This window comes from Ranitomeya imitator, chromosome 1 (genome assembly GCF_032444005.1).
Source record: "Ranitomeya imitator isolate aRanImi1 chromosome 1, aRanImi1.pri, whole genome shotgun sequence".
Classification (NCBI taxonomy): Eukaryota; Metazoa; Chordata; class Amphibia; order Anura; family Dendrobatidae; genus Ranitomeya; species Ranitomeya imitator.
Window position 1 is genome coordinate 245653461 of NC_091282.1, and position 23432 is coordinate 245676892.

The 23432-nt window shown below is 48.5% G+C and overlaps 1 protein-coding gene across 26 annotated transcripts in view; it reads right to left on the reverse strand.

Annotated features, from left to right (window-relative positions):
- The window catches only part of ATXN2 (ataxin 2), a 121687-nt gene extending 104683 nt beyond the window's left edge, over nt 1-17004 (reverse strand). For 20 of the 26 annotated variants that reach the window (XM_069755045.1, XM_069755016.1, XM_069755038.1 and 17 more), the window contains exon 1: nt 16684-16994. In XM_069755045.1, the coding sequence (XP_069611146.1) occupies nt 16684-16772 (89 nt within the window). In that variant the 5' untranslated portion in view covers nt 16773-16994. Of the gene's footprint in view, nt 1-16683 lie in introns of all 26 variants that reach the window. The other 6 variants (XM_069754952.1, XM_069754942.1, XM_069755022.1 and 3 more) reach the window with 3 other exon arrangements.
- Nucleotides 17005-23432: the final 6428 nt, after the last annotated feature.

Genomic DNA, 23432 nt, shown 5'->3' on the forward strand with positions numbered 1-23432 from the left:
TATTTTAATCTTATTTAGCCGGCTTCGCACCTCTTCTTGGGTTAGATTGGTGACCCTTAATATAGGGTTTTCATTGTTTCTTGGGATTTCACCTAGCATTTCATTTTCCACCGTGAATACCGTGGAGAAGAAGGTGTTTAATATGTTAGCTTTTTCCTCGTCATCTACAACCATTCTTTCCTCACTATTTTTTAAGGGGCCTACATTTTCAGTTTTTATTTTGCGGTTTTACACCTGCGGTTTTCTATTGGAGCAGGTGTAAAACCGCTGCGGAATCCGCATAAAGTGACATGCTGCGGAATGTAAACCACTGCGTTACCGCGCGTTTTTTCCGCCGCATGTGCCCAGCGTTTTCTGTTTCCCATAGGTTTACATTGTAATGTAAACTCATGGGAAACTGCTGCGGACCCGCAGCTGCGGAAACGCAGCAAAATCCGCAGGGTGTGCACATAGTCTTAAGGCTATGTGCACACATTGCGGATTAGCCTTAGGAATTTCTGGCGTGGATTCTGTCTCTCCTGGCAGAAAACCCACCTGCGGATTTGTCGCATTTTTTGTGCGGATCTGCAGCGTTTGTGAATTTTTGCTGCATTTTTTACCCCTGCGGATTTCTATAATGGAATGGGTACAAAAACGCTGCAGATTCGCAAAAAAGTGACATGCTACTTTTAAACCGCAGCGGATTTTCTGAAAAGTGTGCACAGCTTTTTTTTCTCATTGATTTACACCGCAAAAAACGCTGCAGATCCGCAGAGAATCCGCAACGTGTGCATGACATAGCCAAAGAGTGCTTTATTTAATGTGGGAGACAGGTTTAACATTCAATTGATCAAAGTGAGCTCAAAATCTGGTAAGGTTCTCATATTTTAGAAGTACCAATTGTGGTGGGGTGTGGGGGAGCCAATTCATTAAAGTATCTGAGTGGCAAGGAGCAGCCTTGTGTTCAAATGTAAAAAAAAAATGCTTGCCTGTTGGACTGTCAACTCACTGATCCATCAAATTCAGTGGGAGAATTTATTTACCCATTTTTCTCATTAATACACACAAAGAGAAGACAAACCATACTGAAATAATTCACTATTCGAGAATCTGGCAACATTTACATTACCTCAATCCAGGAGCCTGAATTCTACTTCATACTGAATATTGGTGTACATCAGCCATTTAGGAAGATATTCCTGATATTTTGTAGCACAGATAAATAAAGGGGACATAGCTTCTAAAATTGAATCTGCACGAGGACAGAGCTGCTTGTAAAGGGTTAATCTGCAAGCAGTAATCAGCTGTCTGTTAAGTGTTATGCAAGTCTCTCACTAGGTACTCTACTCTCTCTCACTTCCTACAGCTGCTCTATGATACACCATAATCAATCTTACATAAATTCATTCAGCCTTAGGCCACATTCACACGTTCCTTTTTGTCCCGCGGGTTTTCCCGCAGCGGATTTGATAAATCTGCAGGGCAAACCCGCTGCGGTTATCCCTGCAGATTTATCGCGGTTTGTCCTGCGGGTTCCGCTGCGGGATTTACCCCTACTATTGATGCTGCATATGCAGCATCAATAGTAGTGTTAAAAATAATAAAATCATGATATACTCACCCTCTGACGTCCCGATCTCCTGGGCGCTGCAGGCGGCGGTCCGGTTCCAAAGATGCTGTGCGACCAGGACCTTCGGTGACGTCACGGTCATGTGACCACGACGTCACCGAAGGTCCTGGTCGCATAGCAAACCTGAGACCGGACGGCCGCGTGCAGCGCTGAAACTTCCGAGGGTGAGTATACATGATTTTATAACCCGCACATTATCCGCATTACTTCCCGCATGGTGGGCACAGCCCCATGCGGGAAGTAAGCGGATCAATGCATTTCTATGGGTGCAGAATCGCTGCGATTCTGCACAAAGAAGTGACATGGTCCTTCTTCTTTTCCGCAGCAATTCTGCGCGTTTTTTTTCGGGTTTTTCCGCATCATGTGCACTGCGGTTTGTTTTCCATAGGGTAACATTGTACTGTACCCTGCATGGAAAACAGCTGCGGACCCGCAGCGGCAAAATCGCCGCGGTTCCGCAGTAAAAACCGCATAGTGTGAACATGGCCGTAGGGATGAGAACAGCACAGATCTCCCAGTCTCCCAGCATAGAACCAGAGAGTGAGACAACAGCCATAATAGTGAGACAGTAGAGAGCCATGACTTAGTCCATTTAAAAGTGTCTAGATATAAGTTTTCTGGGAGGTGACAGGTGCTTCACATAAGATGTAAAAGGAGTTGCCTATACCCAGAGTCACCCAACACATGAGTATGTCCAAAAGCATCCCTTTTTCTCATAACTTTTTGCTTGATTTTATTTTTTCCTTAATGGATCCGTGGTTCTGTTCTGTCAAACAGTGCACTTTTTATTTTCATCACTTATTGCAGGTTAGATTTGACCATTTAGGTCTATGGGGATCAGTCAAAAATGGAAGACATCAGTTTTTCATGCATTTTTATCTGATACTTCGGCCTCCCTCTTACCAAACTTTCCCCGCTCCAATCTGTCCTGAATGCTGCTGCCAGGATCATATTCCTCACCAACCGTTACACCGATGCCTCTACCTTGTGCCAGTCATTACACTGGCTACCCATCCACTCCAGAATCCAGTACAAAACTACTACCCTCATCCACAAAGCACTCCATGGCTCTGCACCACCCTACATCTCCTCTCTGGTATCAGTCTACCACCCTACCCGTGCCCACCGCTCCGCTAATGACCTCAGGTTAGCATCCTCAATAATCAGAACATCCCACTCCCGTCTCCAAGACTTTACAAGTGCTGCACAGATTCTTTGGAATGCACTACCTAGGTTAATACGATTAATCCCCAATCCCCAGAGTTTTAAGCGTACCCTAAAAACTCATTTGTTCAGGCTGGCCTACCGCCTCAGTGCATTAACCCAACGATCCCTGTGTGGCCTATTTATATAAAAAAAAAAAAACCATCAGGTTCCTCGCATCATGTTCTCATTCACTTTATGCAGTTAATATCCCTCTGTGTCTGTACTGCTACATACTTAGGCAGTTAACTGGTTCATGCAGCTTTACATGAACACCTGAGCCTTACACTATGGCCGGTCCGAATAACTAAAGCAATTGTTACCATCCACCTCTCGTGTCTCCCCTTTTCCCCATAGTTTGTAAGCTTGCGAGCAGGGCCCTCATTCCTCCTGGTATCTGTTTTGAACTGCATTTCTGTTATGCTGTAATGTCTATCGTCTGTACAAGTCCCCTCTATAATTTGTAAAGCGCTGCGGAATATGTTGGCGCTATATAAATAAAAAATTATTATTATATTATTATTTCTAACTGAAAGGCAAAAGTTAAAGTCAAAATGTTTACAGCCTAAAAGTTTATAAAAATGGAAAAAAAACAAAAAAAAGTGTAAAACAAATGACATATGGGAGAAAAACGGTCTGGTTTTGATGGATGCAAAAAACAAAACATATTTTGTGAATGTGGCGTTAAGCCAGAGTCACAGTATTGTATGGCATCAGATGCGATATGCTAATGACACTCAGCTCTGCTGCGAACGGGAGCAAAGTATCATGCTCCGATCCGCTCACATTACAGGATTGGAGGACAGCTGCGAAGAAAGTCATTTCTCCATCTCCTCTGCTGCAGCTGTTGGCGGGAATGGAACTGCACTCGGGTGCTATCCGAGTGCAGTGTGATGTTTCACTTGCACCCACAGACTTGCATGGGTGCGAGAGAGCAGAGTCTCACTAACAATCGCAGCATGCCGCCATTGCTCTCTGATGCCGAACCGGCATGAGAAAAATTGCAGATCTGAGCTGCCCCATAGTATAACAAGGCCGAGTACTGTGTGAGGTTTTTACTTGGCCATGTTATACGGCAGTGTGACTCCGGCTTTAGAGAAATAATAGTCAAGTCCGTTCGCCAAAAAATAAAAAAAAAATAAAAAATTATATATATATATTTTAATATAAGGCTGGGAGCGTCACTCTGTCCGAAGCCTATATAGACTGTGCAAGCGCCGGCGCAGTCTGGACCCCACAGAGTGACGCTCCCAGGAGATCGCAGTATGCGTAAGCACTGAACGCACACCGCGATCTCCAACGGAGAGACAGGGACGTAGCAGGAGGGTGAGTATGAGCTATATTCACCTGTCCCGTTCCAGCGCTGCGCGCCGCTCCATCTTCCGGGTCCTCTGCCTGTGACGTTCACAGTTCAGAGGGCGCGATGACGCGCTTAATGCGCGCCGCCCTCTGACTGAATAGTCACAGCCAGAGGACCCGGAACACGGAGCGGCACGCAGCGCTGGAACGGGACAGACAGGTGAATATAGCAAGTGTCGGGGGCCTGAGCTAGCGGCAATACCGGCACCTGACCCCCACAGCGTGCCGGTGTCCCCGCCTGCTCAGGCCCCCCAGCACTCGGCGCCCAGCGACGATAGGCGAGTATGTTGTTTTTGTGTTTTTTTATATATCGCAGCAGCATACGGGGCATATAATACAATGGAGCATCTTATGGGGGCCATAAGCCTTTATGGAGCAGCGTACGGGGCATATAGTATGGAGCATCTTATGGGGGCCATAAACCTTTATGGAGCAGCGTACGGGGCATATAGTATGGAGCATCTTATGGGGGCCATAAAACTTTATGGAGCAGTGTACTGTGTGCATCTTATGGGGGCCATCAACCATAATGCAGCAGCATACGGGGCATATACTATGGAGCATCTTATGGGGACCATCAACCATAATGGAGCAGCATATGAGGCATATACTATGGAGCATCTTATGGGGCCATCAACCTTTATGGAGCAGCGTATGGGGCATATGGATGGGAGCAGCAAATGACAGAATGGAGGCGCAGGATGGAGCAGCACATGACAGGATGGGGGCGCAGGATGGAGAGCACATGACAGGATGGGGACGCAGGATGGAGCAGCACATGACAGGATGGGGACGCAGGATGCAGCAGCACATGACAGGATGGGGACGCAGGATGGAGCAGCTCATGACAGGATGGAGCAGCTCATGACAGGATGGGGACGCAGGATGGAGCAGCTCATGACAGGATGGGGACGCAGGATGGAGCAGCACATGACAGGATGGGGACGCAGGATGGAGCAGCACATACCAGGATTGAGACCATATACCAATATAAATGCTCGCCACCCGAGCGTAGAACAGGTTCAATAGCTATATATATATATAGGCCAAGTTTTCACAAGAAAGACAGAGAATTTGACAAACACAAAGCAAATACATAGAAATCCAGAATGTGTGAGACGTAGAATTTGGCCATTGACAACAGTAGTGACAGCTGTGTGCACTCTGCACCCTTTCTGCTGTGACCGCAGTAACCTCCAGAAGAATCCCCCTCTCCCACAGCTTTGTCAGAAATCATAGCAGGAACCTCTCTTCCAGGTGGTTATAGAATTAGTCCTCACCCAGTAGTCACAGCATGCCATTCACTGCCCCTAATGTTTCCAGCAGGGTCCTGCCTCATCTTCCATGCTCACATTCACTTCACTATCACAGCCCTATGCAGGATGAAAGCAACATAAGAGCAACCTATTGCCCGGCTTACCATTCTGCAGGGGGTCAAAGTACCCTGCTGACGACTGCAGAACGAGAAAATGCTGGATACAAGGAAAACCCTGCCTAAAGGCTTTGTCGAATCTACGCTAAGAATGCATTCTTTTCATGCATCCTACAGAGATTCAGGCATTTACGATACACGAAGAGACATGTACGGATGCTGGCACAGTGGTACTCCAATATGATTGTGGCTTGATCCGAACCGTATGTGAATAAAGCCTCTAGCCCCTTCCCATCACAGCGGCACAATGGATAACACGACTGGTGTGTACGTCAACAGAGCAAAAGAATGTTGGAAAATTATATATTCTGTATTTTTTTTTATTTTTAAACTAGCTATTGAACCCGTTCTACGCCCGGGTGGCGAGCATTTATATTGGTATATGGTCTCCATCCTGGTATGTGCTGCTCCATCCTGCGTCCCCATCCTGTCTTGTGCTGCTCCATCCTGCGTCCCCATCCTGTCATGTGCTCTCCATCCTGCGCCCCCATCCTGTCATGTGCTCTCCATCCTGCGCCCCCATCCTGTCATGTGCTGCTCCATCCTGCGCCCCCATCCTGTCATCTGCTGCACCCATCCTGCGCCCCCATTCTATCATGTGCTGCACCCATCCTGCGCCCCCGTTCTGTCATGTGCTGCACCCATCCTGCGCCTCCATTCTGACATGTGCTGCACCCATCCTGCGCCTCCATTCTCACATGTGCTGCACTCATCCTGCGCCTCCATTTTGACATGTACTGCACCTATCCTGCGCCTCCATTCTGTCATTTGCTGCTCCCATCCTGTGCCCCCATCCTGTCATGTGCTGCACCCATCCTGCGCCCCCATTCTGTCATGTGCTGCTCCGATCCTGCGCCCCCAATCTCACATGTGCTGCACCCATCCTGCGCCCCCATTCTGACATGTGCTGCTTCCATCCTGCACCCCCGTTCTGTCATGTGCTGCCCTATTCTGTCATGTGCTGCTCCCATCCTGTGCCCCCATTCTGACATGTGCTGCTTCCATCCTGCACCCCCGTTCTGTCATGTGCTGCCCTATTCTGTAATTCGCTGCTCCCATCCATATGCCCCATACGCTGCTCCAAAAAGGTTGATGGCCCCATAAGATGCTCCATAGTATATGCCTCGTATGCTGCTCCATTATGGTTGCTGGTCCCAATAAGATGCTCCATAGTATATGCCCCGTATGCTGCTCCATAAAGGTTTATGGCCCCCATAAGATGCTCCATAGTATATGCCCCGTACACTGCTCCATAAAGGTTTATGGCCCCCATAAGATGCTCCATTGTATTATATGCCCCATATGCTGCTGCGATATATAAAAAAACACAAAAACAACATACTCACCTATCGTCGCTGGGCGCCGAGTGCTGGGGGGCCTGAGCAGGCGGGGACACCGGCGCGCTGTGGGGGTCAGGTGCCGGTATCGCCGCTAGCTCAGGCCCCCGACACTTGCTATACTCACCTGTCTGTCCCGTTTCAGCGCTGCGTGCCGCTCCGTGTTCCGGGTCCTCTGGCTGTGACTGTTCAGTCAGAGGGCGGCGCGCATTAAGCGCGTCATCGCGCCCTCTGAACTGTGAACGTCTCAGGCAGAGGACCCAGAATATGGACCGGCGCGCAGCGCTGGAACGGGACAGGTGAATATAGCTTATACTCACCCTCTTGCCACGTCCCTGTCTCTCCGTTGGAGATCGCGGTGTGCGTTCAGTGCTTACGCATACCGCGATCTCCTGGGAGCGTCATTCTGTGGGGTCCAGACTGCGGCGGCGCTTGCGCAGTCTATAAAGGCTTCGGACAGAGTGACGCTCCCAGCCTTATATTATAGATACTTACAGTCATGGCCAAAAGTATTGACACCCTGCAATTCTGTCAGATAATACTCATTTTCTTCCTGAAAATGATTGCAAACACAAATTCTTTGGTATTATCTTCCTTTAATTTGTCTTAAATGAAAAAACACAAAAGAGAATGAAGCAAAAAGCAAAATATTGATCAATTCACACAACTCCAAAAATGGGCCAGACAAAAGTATTGGCACCCTCAGCCTAATACTTGGTTGCACAACCTTTAGCCAAAATAACTGCGACCAACCGCTTCCGGTAACCATCAATGAGTTTCTTACAATGCTCTGCTGGAATTTTAGACCATTCTTCTTTGGCATACTGCTCCAGGTCCCTGATATTTGAAGGGTGCCTTCTCCAAACTGCCATTTTTAGATCTCTCCAGAGGTGTTCTATGGGATTCAGGTCTGGACTCATTGCTGGCCACCTTAGAAGTCTCCAGTGCTTTCTCTCAAACCATTTTCTAGTGCTTTTTGAAGTGTGTTTTGGGTCATTGTCCTGCTGGAAGACCCATGACCTCTGAGGGAGACCCAGCTTTCTCACACTGGGCCCTACATTATGCTGCAAAATTTGTTGGTAGTCTTCAGACTTCATAATGCCATGCACACGGTCAAGCAGTCCAGTGCCAGAGGCAGCAAAGCAATCCCAAAACGTCAGGGAACCTCCGCCATGTTTGACTGTAGGGACCGTGTTCTTTTCTTTGAATGCCTCTTTTTTTTTTCTCCTGTAAACTCTATGTCGATGCCTTTGCCGCAAAAGCTCTACTTTTGTCTCATTTGACCAGAGAACATACTTCCAAAATGTTTTAGGCCTTTTCAGGTACGTTTTGGCAAACTCCAGCCTGGCTTTTTTTATGTCTCGGGGTAAGAAGTGGGGTCTTCCTGGGTCTCCTACCATACAGTCCCTTTTCATTCAGACCCCGACGGATAGTACGGGTTGACACTGTTGTACCCTCAGACTGCACGGCAGCTTGAACTAGTTTGGATGTTAGTCGTGGTTCTTTATCCAACATCCGCACAATCTTGCGTTGAAATCTCTTGTCAATTTTTTTTTCCGTCCACATCTAGGGAGGTTAGCCACAGTGCCATGGGCTTTAAACTTCTTGATGACACTGCGCACGGTAGACACAGGAACATTCAGGTCTTTGGAGATGGACTAGTAGCCTTGAGATTGCTCATGCTTCCTCACAATTTGGTTTCTCAAGTCCTCAGACAGTTCTTTGGTCTTCTTTCTTTTCTCCATGCTCAATGTGGTACACAGGACAGAGGTTGAGTCAACTTTAATCCATGTCAACTGGCTGCAAGTGTGATTTAGTTATTGCCAACATCTGTTAGGTGCCACAGGTAAGTTACAGGTGCTGTTAATTACCCAAATTAGAGAAGCATCACATGATTTTTCTAACAGTGCCAATACTTTTGTCCACCCCCTTTTTTTATGTTTGGTGTGCAATTATATAAAATTTGGCTTTAGGACAATTCTTTTTGTGTTTTTTCATTTAAGACAAATTAAATGAAGATAATAATAACAAAGAATTTGTGTTTGCAATCATTTTCAGGAAGAAAATGAATATTATCTGACAGAATTGCAATACTTTTGGCCATGACTGTATGTTTGTGTGGTGTAGAACGTGGAAAATGAGGGCTAATTCATTACTGTACGTACATCTGCCTTTTTATGGAGTAAACGCATTTATAAATTTACCACATGTGCCACACGCTGTATTTTTGAACCCCCTGCACCAGAAATGAGTGGACAGAGCTCAAAAGTTGCACTGCGCACCAATTGACTCACTAACATTTTCTGTCACTTTCCAACAGTACCAATCCCAAACAGATGGTCAACAGGATGGGCGCTTCGATTAATCTGGTACACTCAGCACTAGAAGGGACTGAAAGAGCCATTTACTAGTCTACCATGCACGCCTGACTGGCAATCACTTCATGTAAATAGGATTGACTGACCATCTCTAAAATCCTGTTACTTATTAACTAGCATACGTATTAAAAAATCTGACCTTGTCTAAAAAAACTAAGGGCACATGCATGTAAATGGGAGGCACGGTGGCTCAGTGGCACTCAGTTAGCACTGCTGATTTCCAGGGCTGGGTTCAAATCCCACCAAGGACAAAATCTGAAAGGAGTCCATGTTCTGCTCATGTTTGTGTGGGTTCCTCCCACAATCTAAAGCCATACTGCTAGGGAATTTAGATTATGCGTCTCAATGGAGACAGTGATGTCTGTACAACGCTGCGGAATAGGATGGCGCTATGCAAGTATAAAATTGTTTAAAGGGAATCTGTCACCCCAAAATTAGCCTGTGAGCTAAAGCCACAGGCATCAGGGGCTTATCTACAGCATTCTGTAATGCTGTAGAAAAGCCCCCTCGATGTCACCTGAAAGATAAGAAAAACGAGTTAGGCTACTTCACATTTCCGTCTTTTGTGTCTTGTCGCAATCCATTGATTTTTGAAAACGCAGGATCCTGCATTTTCCCATAGACTTGTATTGCCAACGGATCGCGACGTATGGCCACACGTTGCGTCCGTTGTGCACTGGATTGCATCGGGTTTTGGCAGACCGTCGTCACAGAAAATCGTTCAAGGCAAAGTTTTTCTGTACGCCGCATCCAGTTTTCCGGTCTGCGTATGCCCGGCAGGAAATGTCTCTCTCTGACTCTTTCCTGCCCGGCAACGCAGACGGAAATGTGAAAGCAAACACTTCCATCGGTACGTCGCGCCGACGTGACTGGCGACTACCGACGGAAGTGTGAAAGAAGCCTTAGATTATACTTACCCAGGGGCGGTCCCGGTTCGGTCCAATGGCCATCGCGGTCCGGGTCCAGCGCCTCCATCTTCATACGATGACGTCCTCTTCTTTGCTTCCTGTCACGGCTCCGGCGCAGGCGTACTTTGTCCTCCCTGTTGAGGGCAGCGTAAAGTACTGCAGTGCGCAGGGCCTCTCTGACCTTTCCTGGCGCATGCGCACTGCAGTACTTTGCTCTGCCCTCAACAGGGCAGACAAACTATGCCTGTGCCGGAGCAGTGGCAGGAAGCAAAGAAGAGGACGCCATCGTATGAAGATGGGAGGCCCCAGACCGGACCGCAACGCCCATTGGGACCGCCCCTGGGTGGGTATAATCTAACATGCTTTTCTTATCTTTCATGTTACATCGGGGGGGGGGGGGGGTATCTGCAGCATTACAGAATGCTGTAGTGAAGCCCCTGATGCCGGTGGCCTTAGCTTACAGGCGAAAAATGGGGTGACAGATTCCCTTTAAGAGTTGTCCTGCTGTCATATGTACATGGGGGGGGGGGGGATTGGAATCTCAAGCATGGCACTTAGCTCCGTGGATATTATCTGTTCTAAGCTTCCTTTGTGACATGTAAAATTGATAGTATACTTAGGCTATGTTCACACTTGCAGTTTTTATGCTTTTTTTCCCTCGCAAGCAAAACCTGCTCTTAGCAGTAGGAATCTCGCTTCAAAAAAAGCAGATTTTGCTTAATTTTTGTTGCTTTTTTTTTCCTGCGTTTTTGTCATGATACATTTGTCTCTTGTACATGCTGATAAGTTTAGTGCATAAATAAAAAAAAAATAAAAAAATCTGTTTCTACTTCATCAGGTTTTGGCACCACAAAACGATACCTGCGCATTTTTTTGCATTATCTATTGCTTTTAATGGGTGAAAAACGCAACGTGCTGCATTTTGCAAAAACCAAGGTATTGCACATAATACTGAGGACAAAAAACAAAGCTACGTGCATGAGATTTCTGAAATCTCAAAAACTTTTCTGGTACTGTAAAACACAGAAGAAAATCTGCATTTAAAAAAAAAAAAAAAATCACGTGAACAGACTTAAATGAACTTTCCAGTTTTACATTTTCTTATACCCGGGTCTGTAGAGTCAGTAAGCCAAACCACAGACTCCGACTCATCAATTTCAGCGACTCCGACTCCCCAGCACTGGTCACTACTGAGCATGTACATAAAGTGCAGCACAGATTCATCTCACCTAAAAGCAGAGATCCTTAGATCAGGAACAGAACAGACATTTCTTAACTTTCCCAAATTATGAAAACATTTACAGAACATCCTGCATTGTACTACTGGACCCATTTTACATATTTTAGAGTCTGTCCATTTTAATACCGACTCCATCCCCGTGACTCAAGACTCCACAGCCCTACTTATAAAGGAAGACTTGCTGTGTGTAAAATAAATAAAAGTCAGAGGGTCTTGCCTTTAAGGCCTCTTTCACACTTCCGTCGGTATGGGTCCGTCGCAGTACGTCGGGCTGACGTACCGACGGACGTTGTGAATTTTTTGCACGACGTGGGCAGCGGATGCAGTTTTTCAACGCATCCGCTTCCCATTCTGCAGTCTGGGGAGGAGGGGGTGGAGTTTCGGCCTCGCATGCGCGGTCGAAAATGTCGGACAAAAAAACGTTACATTGAACTTTTTTTGTGACGACGGTCCGCCAAAACACAACGGATCTGTCGCATGACGGATGCGACGTGTGGCCATCCGTCGCAATCAGTCGCTAATACAAGTCTATGGGGAAAAAAATGGATCCTGCGGGCACATTTGCAGAATCCGTTTTTTCCCAAAACGACGCATTGCGACGGATCTGAAAAGACGGAAGTGTGAAAGAGGCCTGAGGCTATGTGCACACGTTGCGGTTTTTACCGCGGAACCGCAGCGATTTTGATGCTGCGGGTCCGCAGCAGTTTCCATTGCGTTTACAGTAAACATGTAAACCTATGGGAAACCGCAAACCGCTGTGCACATGCTGCGGGAAAAACCGCGCAGAAACGCAGCGGTTTACAACCCGCAGCATGTCACTTCTTTGTGCAGAATCGCAGCGATTCTGCACACATAGAGATGCATTAATCCACTTACTTCCCGCATGGGGCTGTGCCCACCATGCAGGAAGTAAGCGGATAATGTGCGGTTGCTACCCGGGGTGGAGGAGAGGAGACTCTCCTCCAGGCCCTGGGAACCATATTTGTGTAAAAAAAAAAAAAAAAAAAAAAAAGAATTAAAATAAAAAATAATGATATACTCACCTCTCAGTGCTGCACACGGTCATCCGGTCTCAGGGTTGCTATGCGAGCAGGGCCTGCGATGATGTCGCGTACACATGACCGTGACGTCACGAAGGTCCTTCTCGCATAGCATCTTTGGACCGCCGCGTGCAGCCCCGAGGAGATCGAGAGGTCAGAGGGTGAGTGAGTATAACCATTTTTTTTAACATTACTATTGATGCTGCATGTGCAGCATCAATAGTAAAACAAGTGCAGGAGTAAAACCCGCAGCGGAAACCGCAAGGCAAACCGTGATAAATCTGCAGGGATAACCGCAGCGGTTTTACCCTGCAGATTTATCAAATCCGCTGCGTGAGAACCCGCAGGGACCCTTTCCTACGTGTGCACATAGCCTAACAGCTCCACCTCCCGCCTCTGCAGCCCATGCTGCTTCTTGTCATCATGGTTGTTGCAGTTGACAGCAATAAAGCACTAAATTAGTATTATGGTCCCTTTATCCTGAAGATTATGGGGGTCTGAGAGATCAGGGCCTCGCCAATCACAAGAAGATAGTATAACCTAAGGATAAGCCATTACTTTATCAGAGGATAATAAAAGTTCTTGAAGTTTCGAGTAAAAATAAATAAAACAACACTTTGCATTGGGGAAAAAAAAGTGAACATCTCTGTTATTGTTCCTTTAAGAATAACCAAGTTATTGACAGATTAGATACAGTAACCGGCATCAAGCTGAAATGAGTCATGAGATTTCATGGAAGTGGCCTATGATTGTAAAGCGCACACACGCCCATTAATAGCAGCCCCTTTTTGGAAATGTATTATAACCTACTTATTTTAGTGATAAAAAAGTGATTAAGTCTATAAAGAATGACATATCCCCAACCAAAGCAAGAAGCACAGTCACATGTAAGTTAGTCCTTGAGTTGTCCTCAGTCCAATGCCTAGCAGTTTCTGGTGAAAGGACACAAGTGATAAATAGGCTGCTCGTACAGCTGACATCTCCTAGGCCCCTGGCTGGTCTTTCCAATGATAAACAAGTAATTCGGGTAATGCCCCATCACACCACTTTTTTGCTATTAATTTAGAGTGAATGCTGGAAAGTTCACAATGGACATTTACGTGCACACGGATCACATACGCACCCAATACTCCAGATGCAATCCATTGCTTTTTCTATAGGCAGCGCTGTCAATGGAATTTTATGAAAACTTATATACATGCTGTGAAAAAAACTGCAGCACAAATTGATCAGGGCCATAAATTTCAAGTCTGCAGCCTGTCAATTCATGCCGTGATCGTCACCACACAATTCACATTTCACACTGCAAAGGTGCGTCATATAAATCACATTTCAGCAATGAAATCGCCAGAATTTTTTACTGCTGAAATTCCATATGGATCTATGATCGGTCTGCACTGGTTTGTTCCAACAGAAGACTGCTGGGACCCCCTCCGATCCCCAGGAGTCCTGTGTGCATGGAGAGGTGGACGACCACGTGCACTGCTCTCCATTCATTCTTGCTGGGTCTGCCAGGGACAGCTGCATACACAGTTTGTCTATGGGACTGCTAAAGATTGTCAATGACTAGAGTGGAGGAGCGCATGCTTGACCTTGGCTCCATTTTGGGCATCCGTTGGATGTTCCAGCACTTGTACTCCCAATGATCATATAGCTATCCCCTAGAACAGGGGTCCCCAACTCCAGTCCTCAAGGCCCACCAACAGGTCATGTTTTCAGGATTTCCTTAGTCTTGCCCAGGTAATAATTGCATCACCTGTGCAATGCAAAGGAAATCCTGAAAACATGACCTGTTGGTGGGCCTTGAGGACTGGAGTTGGGGACTCCTGCCCTAGAAAATGTATATACGGTGTTTTGTGAACATGGTAGGCGGTGGGTCACAGGATATGAAACTGTACTGCAACCATTCAACATTCAAGTCATGACATAATTGGCATTTATCACATCCGCTGGTTATTGTACACATTGGGCGCTTTTCATGGCATAATTGGCATTTATCACAGCCGCTGGTTGGTGTACACACTGGGTGCTCATGGTATAAGTGGCATTTATCACAACTGCTGGTTGGTGTACACACTGGGTGCTCATGGTATAAGTGGCATTTATCACAGCTGCTGGTTGGTGTACACATTGGGTGCTCTTCATGGCATGATTGACATGTATCACATCCGCTGGTTGGTGTACACATTGGGCGCTTTTTATGGCATAATTGGCATTTATCACAATGGCTGGTTGGTGTACACACTGGGCACTTTTCATGGCATAATTGGCATTTATCACCGCCGCTGGTTGGTGTACACACTGGGTGCTCATGGCATGATTAGCATTTATCACAACTGCTGGTTGGTGCACACACTGGGTGCTCATGGCATAATTGGCATTTATCACAGCCGCTGGTTGGTGTACACATTGGGCGCTTATGGCATAATTGGCATTTATCACCGCCGCTGGTTGGCGCACACACTGGGTGCTCATGGCATGATTAGCATTTATCACAACTGCTGGTTGGTGCACACACTGGGTGCTCATGGCATAATTGGCATTTATCACAGCCGCTGGTTGGTGTACACATTGGGCGCTTATGGCATAATTGGCATTTATCACAGCTGCTGGTTGGTGTACACATTGGGTGCTCTTCATGGCATGATTGACATTTATCACATCCGCTGGTTGGTGTACACACTGGGTGCTCATGGCATGATTAGCATTTATCACAGCTGCTGGTTGGTGTACACATTGGGTGCTCTTCATGGCATGATTGACATGTATCACATCCGCTGGTTGGTGTACACATTGGGCGCTTTTTATGGCATAATTGGCATTTATCACAATGGCTGGTTGGTGTACACACTGGGCACTTTTCATGGCATAATTGGCATTTATCACAGCTGCTGGTTGTTGTACACATTGGGTGCTTTTCATGGCATGATTAGCATTTATCACAGCCGCTGGTTGGTGTACACACTGGGTGCTCATGGCATGATTAGCATTTATCACAGCCGCTGGTTGGTGTACACATTGGGTGCTCTTCACGGCATGATTGACATGTATCACATCCGCTGGTTGGTGTACACACTGGGCACTTTTTATGGCATAATTGGCATTTATCACAATGGCTGGTTGGTGAACACACTGGGCACTTTTCATGGCATAATTGGCATTTATCACAGCCGCTGGTTGGTGTACACATTGGGTGCTCTTCACGGCATGATTGACATGTATCACATCCGCTGGTTGGTGTACACATTGGGTGCTCTTCACGGCATGATTGACATGTATCACATCCGCTGGTTGGTGTACACATTGGGCGCTTTTTATGGCATAATTGGCATTTATCACAATGGCTGGTTGGTGTACACACTGGGCGCTTTATATGGCATAATTGGCATTTATCACAATGGCTGGTTGGTGTACACACTGGGCACTTTTCATGGCATAATTGACATGTATCACATCCGCTGGTTGGTGTACACATTGGGTGCTTTTCATGGCATAATTGGCATTTATCACAGCCGCTGGTTGGTGAACACACTGGGCACTTTTCATGGCATAATTGGCATTTATCACAGTCGCTGGTAAATATGAACAGGGCCTAAAGTGCCATGGGAGCCGCCACCTGTGGGAGCCATAATGCCAGGCTCCATGGATGTTTCCAGGCAGAAAGGTCTGATCTGCTCTTTCGGTGGCCGGTGTGTGCAGGCATGCTGCGGCAGATCAGGGCGCTCACCAGTCTCGGCCGTGGAAATCCACCAGAGACCGATGCCCGCAGTGATCGCGGCCGCTGCTGACGGGAGAGGAGGATCTCAGGAAGCGGCGCAGAATGCGGAGCCGGCACAGACGCCCTGTCTGCCATTGGCGAGCACTGCGGATTAACCCTGTGTGGCCCGCGCCCCATGGAGGAGCGGCGATCGGCCGGGACAGGGCGCGATACAACAAGGCGACGTCCGCGGTCACCTCCCGCCGGCCATGCGGCACCGCACACAGGCCGGCAATGCACGGGGACCTGGGCACCGAGGCGCCGGATTCCCGCCGACCGGCTGCGGCACGTACAGGCCTCCAGCGGCAGGCAGGACACACGCTGCAACCCTGAAGGTGAGGCCCGGAGAGCCCGCGGCCTAGCCCCCTCCTCCACACCCGCAACGCCCTTTAATCAATGGCTTCGCCCAACATCACCCACCTGCCCATGTTCTGCCTGCCTCCTCCTCCGGGCGCCGGCACGTTGGCCCCGCCGGGCTTCCTGTTATTACCGGTCTGCTTCATGGACATGACGGTCCCATAAACAACCGGCAGTCAAAGCAGCTGACGAACCGGGCGGAAAGCAAAACGGCGGCTTCTCCTCTGTTAAAAATCAGTCACGGAAATGGTTAAAAGAGCGGAGCGGTCAGAGTGCGGGCCGAGCGGCGGCGGGACGCCGGGTCACAGCGGCTCAGGGCTCCTCGGTTGCTACAGGCGAGCAAGACCAAAACAGTCTGCTGAAAACGGGGCCGCGGAGGAATACAGCCCTGCGCCGTCACTATATCCGCCTGCACCGGGGCCGCGACCTCCTCTCCTCCGTCCACCGTCTAAGCCGAGAGTAAAATCCCTCCGGTCTCCGGGAACTGACTGCCGCACAGAGGACAGATACCGCGGGGCGACGGCGGAGAGCGGCGGCTGCACGAGGAGAACTCTTTACGGGAAGTCGGAAGGATACCTGCGAGGGGCGGAGTGCGCCCTATAGAACACGTGAGCCGGTCTGTGCTGCTGGTGCTCGGCCGGGAGCTGCGCAGTCCTGTGTCAGCGGGGAGGAGGGCGGCGCGAGATAACGCCCAGTGTGCGGCGCTACACTGCGGGGTCATGGTAGGGTTAAACCATGGCGGTACACACCGGGACCTGGGAGTGAGCGGACTAACGCCGTGAATTCGGTGGAGCAGGTCCCGGTGTGTCCTGTGGATAGTTATAGGTGACGGTGTAGAACTTTGAGGTGCTGCATGTAAAGTAAGGGTTAAATGTGTGCTCCCAAAGTCCAGGCATCACTATGAGGCCTCTTGCACACGTCCATGTCTCCCGTACATGTGGTGACCGTTCTCACCTACTGGGGATACTGACACGTGCTAATGGGTCTGTGCACATGTCAGTGTTTCCACAGACCGCGTGCCCCACATGTAGACGTCCGTTTTTAACCGTCAGCACGGGCCGTTAAATGTCCCGCAACGGAGAACACATTGATGTCCTCCGTGTGACACGCATTGGCACCAGGGAAGAAGCGCTACAGTAAGCGCTGTTCCCCGGTGGCTGGTGCCAAAGACGGGTCTCATTCTCCCCTGCTCTGCCAGCGTTTAGAGGAGAATGATGGGATTTATATTAAAGTCAGAAGGATGACAGCAGGTTGGGGCTTTGGGGACTATTACTCTCATCATCCGACACCTGCTGCCGCTAATAACAGTGACAACAGGAGCTGATGATCAGGGTATTCCTCACCCGGCGCCTGCGATATAACAAGATAAAGAATGAAAAACCTGGCATGGGTTCCCTCCTATTTAACCAACCAGGCAAAACTCTCAGCTGGGGGCTGCAGCTTCAGCAAGGTAGGTTATCAAGAATACAGGGGTCCCCACTCTGTTTTTTTTTAATTATTTAAATAAATGTGGGTTCCCCCATTTTTTTTTTACAACCAGCCTTAGTAAAGCTCACAGCTGGGGTTGGTATTCTCAGGCTGGTAAGGGGCCATTGATATAGTTCCCCCTCCCAGCCTAAAAATAGCATCCTGCAGCTGCCCATAAAAGACGCATTTATTAGATACACCAATTCTGGCTCTTTACCCGATTTCCCACTTGCCCTGTAGAGATGGCAAGTGGGGTTAATATTTGTGGAGTTGATGTCACCTTTGTATTGTCAGGTTACATCAAGCCCATGGCTTGGTATTGGAGAGGCGTCTATAAGACACCTATCCATTACTAATCCTATAATTATATGGTAAATAAAGACACAGCCAGAATACACTAAAGTGTTTTATTAGAAGTAAAACAAAACACAGTTTTTTTTTATTTAAAAATAACAAACACAGTTATACTCACCTAACACCTATTCCACTGAAGCTCTTGATCTCCTGTAATAAAACAAAAATAAAAAAACAACAATAGTTTTCAACCTGGACGGTGCCAAGATGCGACCGTCCCGACTGGGAACCACTGGTGAATGAGCTGCTGTGAGAGCAGCATCATTGACCAGCGGTGACATCATCACTGGCATTTTCCCACAGTCCTGAGGTCACCGCAGTTCAGCCTGGCCTCGATGATGTCACCGCTGGTCAATGATGCTGCACTTGCAGCAGCTCACTCACCAGTGGTTCTTGGCCTGGACGGTCGCATCTTGGCACTGTCCAGGTTGAAAACTATCCCCCAGATATGGATTATGGCAACACAACGACAGATCAGTATGGTATATTGTTGTTTTTTTTTACTTTATTTTTATTACAGGAGAACGAGGACTTTGGTGGAATAGGCGTTAGGCGAGTATAACTGTGTTTGTTATTTTTAAATAACAGAAAACTGTTTTGTTTCATTTCTAATAAAGGACTTTATTCTGGCTGTGTCCTTATTTACTATATCGCTAGAATATTAGTAATGGATAGGTGTCTAATAGACGACTCTCCATTACTAATCCATGGGCTTGATGTTACCTGACAATACAAAGGTGTCATCAACCCCACAAATATGAACCCCACTTGCCACCGCTACAGGGCAAGTGGGAGGAGCCAGGCAAAGAGCCACAATTGGTGCATCTAATGTGCCTTTTCTGGGCAGCTGTGGGCTGCTATTTGTAGGGTGAGCAACCTATATCAATGGCCCCTTAGGCTGGAGTCACACACAACGTATAAAAATACGGTCCGTTTTTTACAGACCAAATACGCAGAAATGTTCCCTGAACAGTGATCCATATGTCATCCGTAGGCAAGGTGTGGCTGCGTATTTTGCGCATGTCATCCTCCGTATGGCATCCGTACTGCGAGATTTTCTAGCTGGCTTGCAAAATGGACATAGAATGGATACATGGGCTCAAATATTGGTAAACACACATATTATATATATGGGAAAGAAACTTAGAGCAGCACAAAGAAAGAGTCCGGGTGCAGAGCCCCCAGGCAAATACCATGTTAGGACTGGCGGAACGCACCAAGTATAAGGTGTAATGGTATTAGGTGCGTTCGCCGTCCGAGGTCCACCGTGCAGGTAAAAGACCCTGCTGCTAGTAAGACGGACTATATGGCGGTACTAAGTATACACACATGGGTTAACTTCACCCTGCGTGAAGGAAGCGATCCTGTTGCGTCACAGGACCGCAGTACCGCACATAAAGCGCGAGCAAGAAGTCAGCGGACTCAACCCCTACACAGGATTGAAGTCCGATTAGACACTTGCTGGCACAACACCGCAACTGGGTGTGTCAGAGGAACATAAATAGTAATATAAAGGCACAAGAGTGCGTGCGGTGCCGCACTGACAGACGCCACTAACCACCCAGGCTTGGGTCAGGAAAGCGCAGAGCAAGCGCAGGGCGCCGTACTGGCGGACATAGCAAATGGTAGCTGTAATGTGTGTTTCGTGCTGTTGGATAAGTCGGGCGCTAGATAGCAAACATACACCTTCCGCGAACAGACATTCAATAGGGAGGGTTATTTAAAGAGCGACTTTCACTCACAACACACACACATATTTACAAGACAATACTAGCGCATGGCCATGCAAGGCTTAAATAGCTGCAGCATGTTTAGGACCTTCCAAAGAAGGACCAATGGAGTGCTGCAGCACCTGAGCATGTGACCCTGGATCTCCACTGAGAGATCTCGCCCTGGGCATGCTCAGAGTGCAAAGCAGGATTTAGTCCTAGCAGCTACAAGGACCTTAGCTGCAGTATCTGATCATGTGACCCTCGATCTCCACTGAGAGATCTTACTCTGGGCATGCTCAGAATGTAAAAAGCAGGACTTAGCCCCAGAAACGTCCGCTCGCCGCTGCCCAGCACTGACTTCAATGGGAGAAGCAGGAAACGCAACAGTAACGCTAAGCACAGAGTCAGACTGAGCGAGACGCTGGGATCGACGTCTCTGCTGAGCAAGCTCCACTGCGGCAGGAGAAGAATGGGAGACCGCAGCGGAGATGGCCCGAGATTCCCCCTGTGCAGAGGCAGGAACTCGACCCCTAACATTACCCCCCCTCCTAGGCCCCCCCCCTCCTTGGGCCTCGCTACATTCAAAGGCAGCAATGAGCTGCGGAGCCCGAATGTGCTCAGCAGGCTCCCAGGACCTGTCCTCAGGGCCATAACCCTTCCAATCCACCAAATAGAATTTTTTACCACGTACCACCTTGTACCCCAAAATAGCGTTCACCTCGTAATCATCCATAGACGAACCCGATGTCCCGGCAGATGACTCAGAAAACCGGGACATGTATACGGGCTTAAGGAGGGACACATGAAAGATGTCAGTGATACCAAGGCGTGGAGGAAGGGCCAGACGGTAGACCACAGGATTAACCTGTTTGAGGACCTTGAAGGGACCCAAGTAGCGAGGTGCAAACTTAGTGGACTCTACATGCAGCCTGATGTTACGGGCGGAGAGCCACACTAAATCGCCAGGAGCAAAGGTCGGGGCAGGGCGCCGATATGCATCGGCGGAGGACCTCATTCTCTCCTTTGAGGCCCGAATGGCATCCTGAGTGCGGTCCCAAATGTCCCGTGCCTCCACTGCCCAGTCTGCCACCCTGGAGTCAGCAGAGGACACGGGCATAGGCACAGGAACCCGCGGATGCTGGCCGTAATTAAGGAGGAAAGGTGTCTGACCAGTGGAGTCGGCTACAGCGTTATTAAGGGCGAACTCTGCCCATGGTAATAAAGATGCCCAGTAATCCTGCCTGGCAGAAACAAAATGTCGTAGATATGTGACCAGAGTCTGATTGGCCCTCTCTACCAACCCATTCGTCTCGAGATGATATGCGGAAGAGAGATTTAACTCAATGCTGAGAAGACGACAAAGCTCTCTCCAGAACCGAGACGCAAACTGGGGACCCCGGTCACTGACAATTTTGTCTGGCATGCCGTGTAGGCGGAAGATGTGTCTTATGAACAACGCTGCCAAGGCCCGTGCAGAAGGTAACCGTGGGAGCGGCACCAAATGCACCATTTTCGAGAAATGATCGGTAATAACCCAAATGACGGTACAACCGCGAGACTTGGGCAAACCCACTACAAAGTCCATCCCGACCATCTCCCAGGGCCTGTCTGCCACCGGCAAGGGATAGAGTAACCCAGACGGCCGTTGTCGAGGAGACTTATTTTTGGCGCATGAGACACACGCCAGAACGTAATCTCTGACATCTCGGAGCATATGCGGCCACCAGTACGTCCTCGCCAGCAGCTCAGATGTCCTTTTTGTCCCAAAGTGTCCACCCACCCTGGAGGAATGAGCCCAAGAGAGAACCTCCGGTCGCAAATTTATGGGCACAAAAGTCTTGCCCGCAGGCACAGACTCAAGCGACACCGGAGCCACGGTTCTCAAGCTCTCAGAAGGAACAATAAGCCGAGGCTCTCCTTCCTCCTCCTCAGATGACACAACAGAGCAAGAAAGGGCATCAGCTCGAATGTTCTTCTCCCCAGCGAGATAATGGAGGGTGAAGTGGAATCGGGAGAAGAATAAGGACCATCTGGCCTGGCGAGAATTTAGCCGCTGGGCTGTTTGCAAATATAGCAAATTTTTGTGGTCTGTGAAAACTTGAAAGGGAAAACGAGCCCCCTCCAAGAGATGTCTCCACTCTGAGAAAGCCAATTTCATCGCTAGCAACTCCCTGTCCCCGATGGAATAATTCCTCTCCGCTGGTGTGAAGGTCTTGGAGAAGAAGAAGCATGGATGCTTCCGACCTTGAGCATCCTTTTGGAAGAGGACTGCTCCAGCACCAACGGAAGAGGCATCCACCTCCATTATAAACGGCTTATCGACATCGGGACGATGTAGGATGGGAGCGCTAGCAAAATGAGACTTAGTAGAAGAAAAGGCCCTGGAGACCTCTTCAGACCACACTTTGGGATTTGCTCCCTTCTTGGTGAGGGCTACCAAGGGAGCTACCAGAGTTGAGAAGTGGGGAATGAACTGACGGTAATAATTAATGAACCCCATAAAGCGCTGCACCGCCTTAAGAGAATGGGGCTCTTGCCAGTCCATCACAGCCTGTAGTTTGGCAGGATCCATAGCCAATCCCTGGGCAGAGATGATATAGCCCAGGAACGGTAAAGACTCCTGCTCAAACATACACTTCTCCAACTTTGCATAAAGAGAGTTTGCCCGTAGGAGGTCGAAGACTCTGCCAACATCTCTCCGGTGGGAGTCAATATCTGGAGAAAAGATGAGAATATCATCCAGATAGACTACAACCGAGGTGGAAAGCATATCCCGGAAGATGTCGTTGACAAAGTCTTGGAAAACGGCTGGGGCATTACAGAGCCCGAAAGGCATCACCAGATACTCATAGTGCCCATCTCTGGTGTTAAACGCCGTTTTCCATTCGTCCCCCTCACGGATGCGAATCAGGTTGTAAGCACCCCGCAGATCTAGTTTGGTAAACACCCTTGCTCCCCGAAGCCTATCGAAAAGCTCAGATATCAAGGGCAAAGGATACTTGTTCTTAACGGTGATAGCGTTAAGACCCTGTAGTCTATGCATGGACGTAGTTCCCCATTCTTCTTCTGCACGAAAAAGAACCCTGCCCCAGCAGGTGACACTGACTTCCTGATGAACCCTCTTGCCAGATTCTCTTGAATGTACTGAGACATTGCCTCCGTCTCCGGGAGAGATAATGGATAGACTCGACCCCGGGGAGGCTCAGCACCAGGCAAGAGATCAATAGGACAGTCATAGGGGCGATGGGGCGGAAGGGTCTCCGCCGCCTTTTTGGAGAA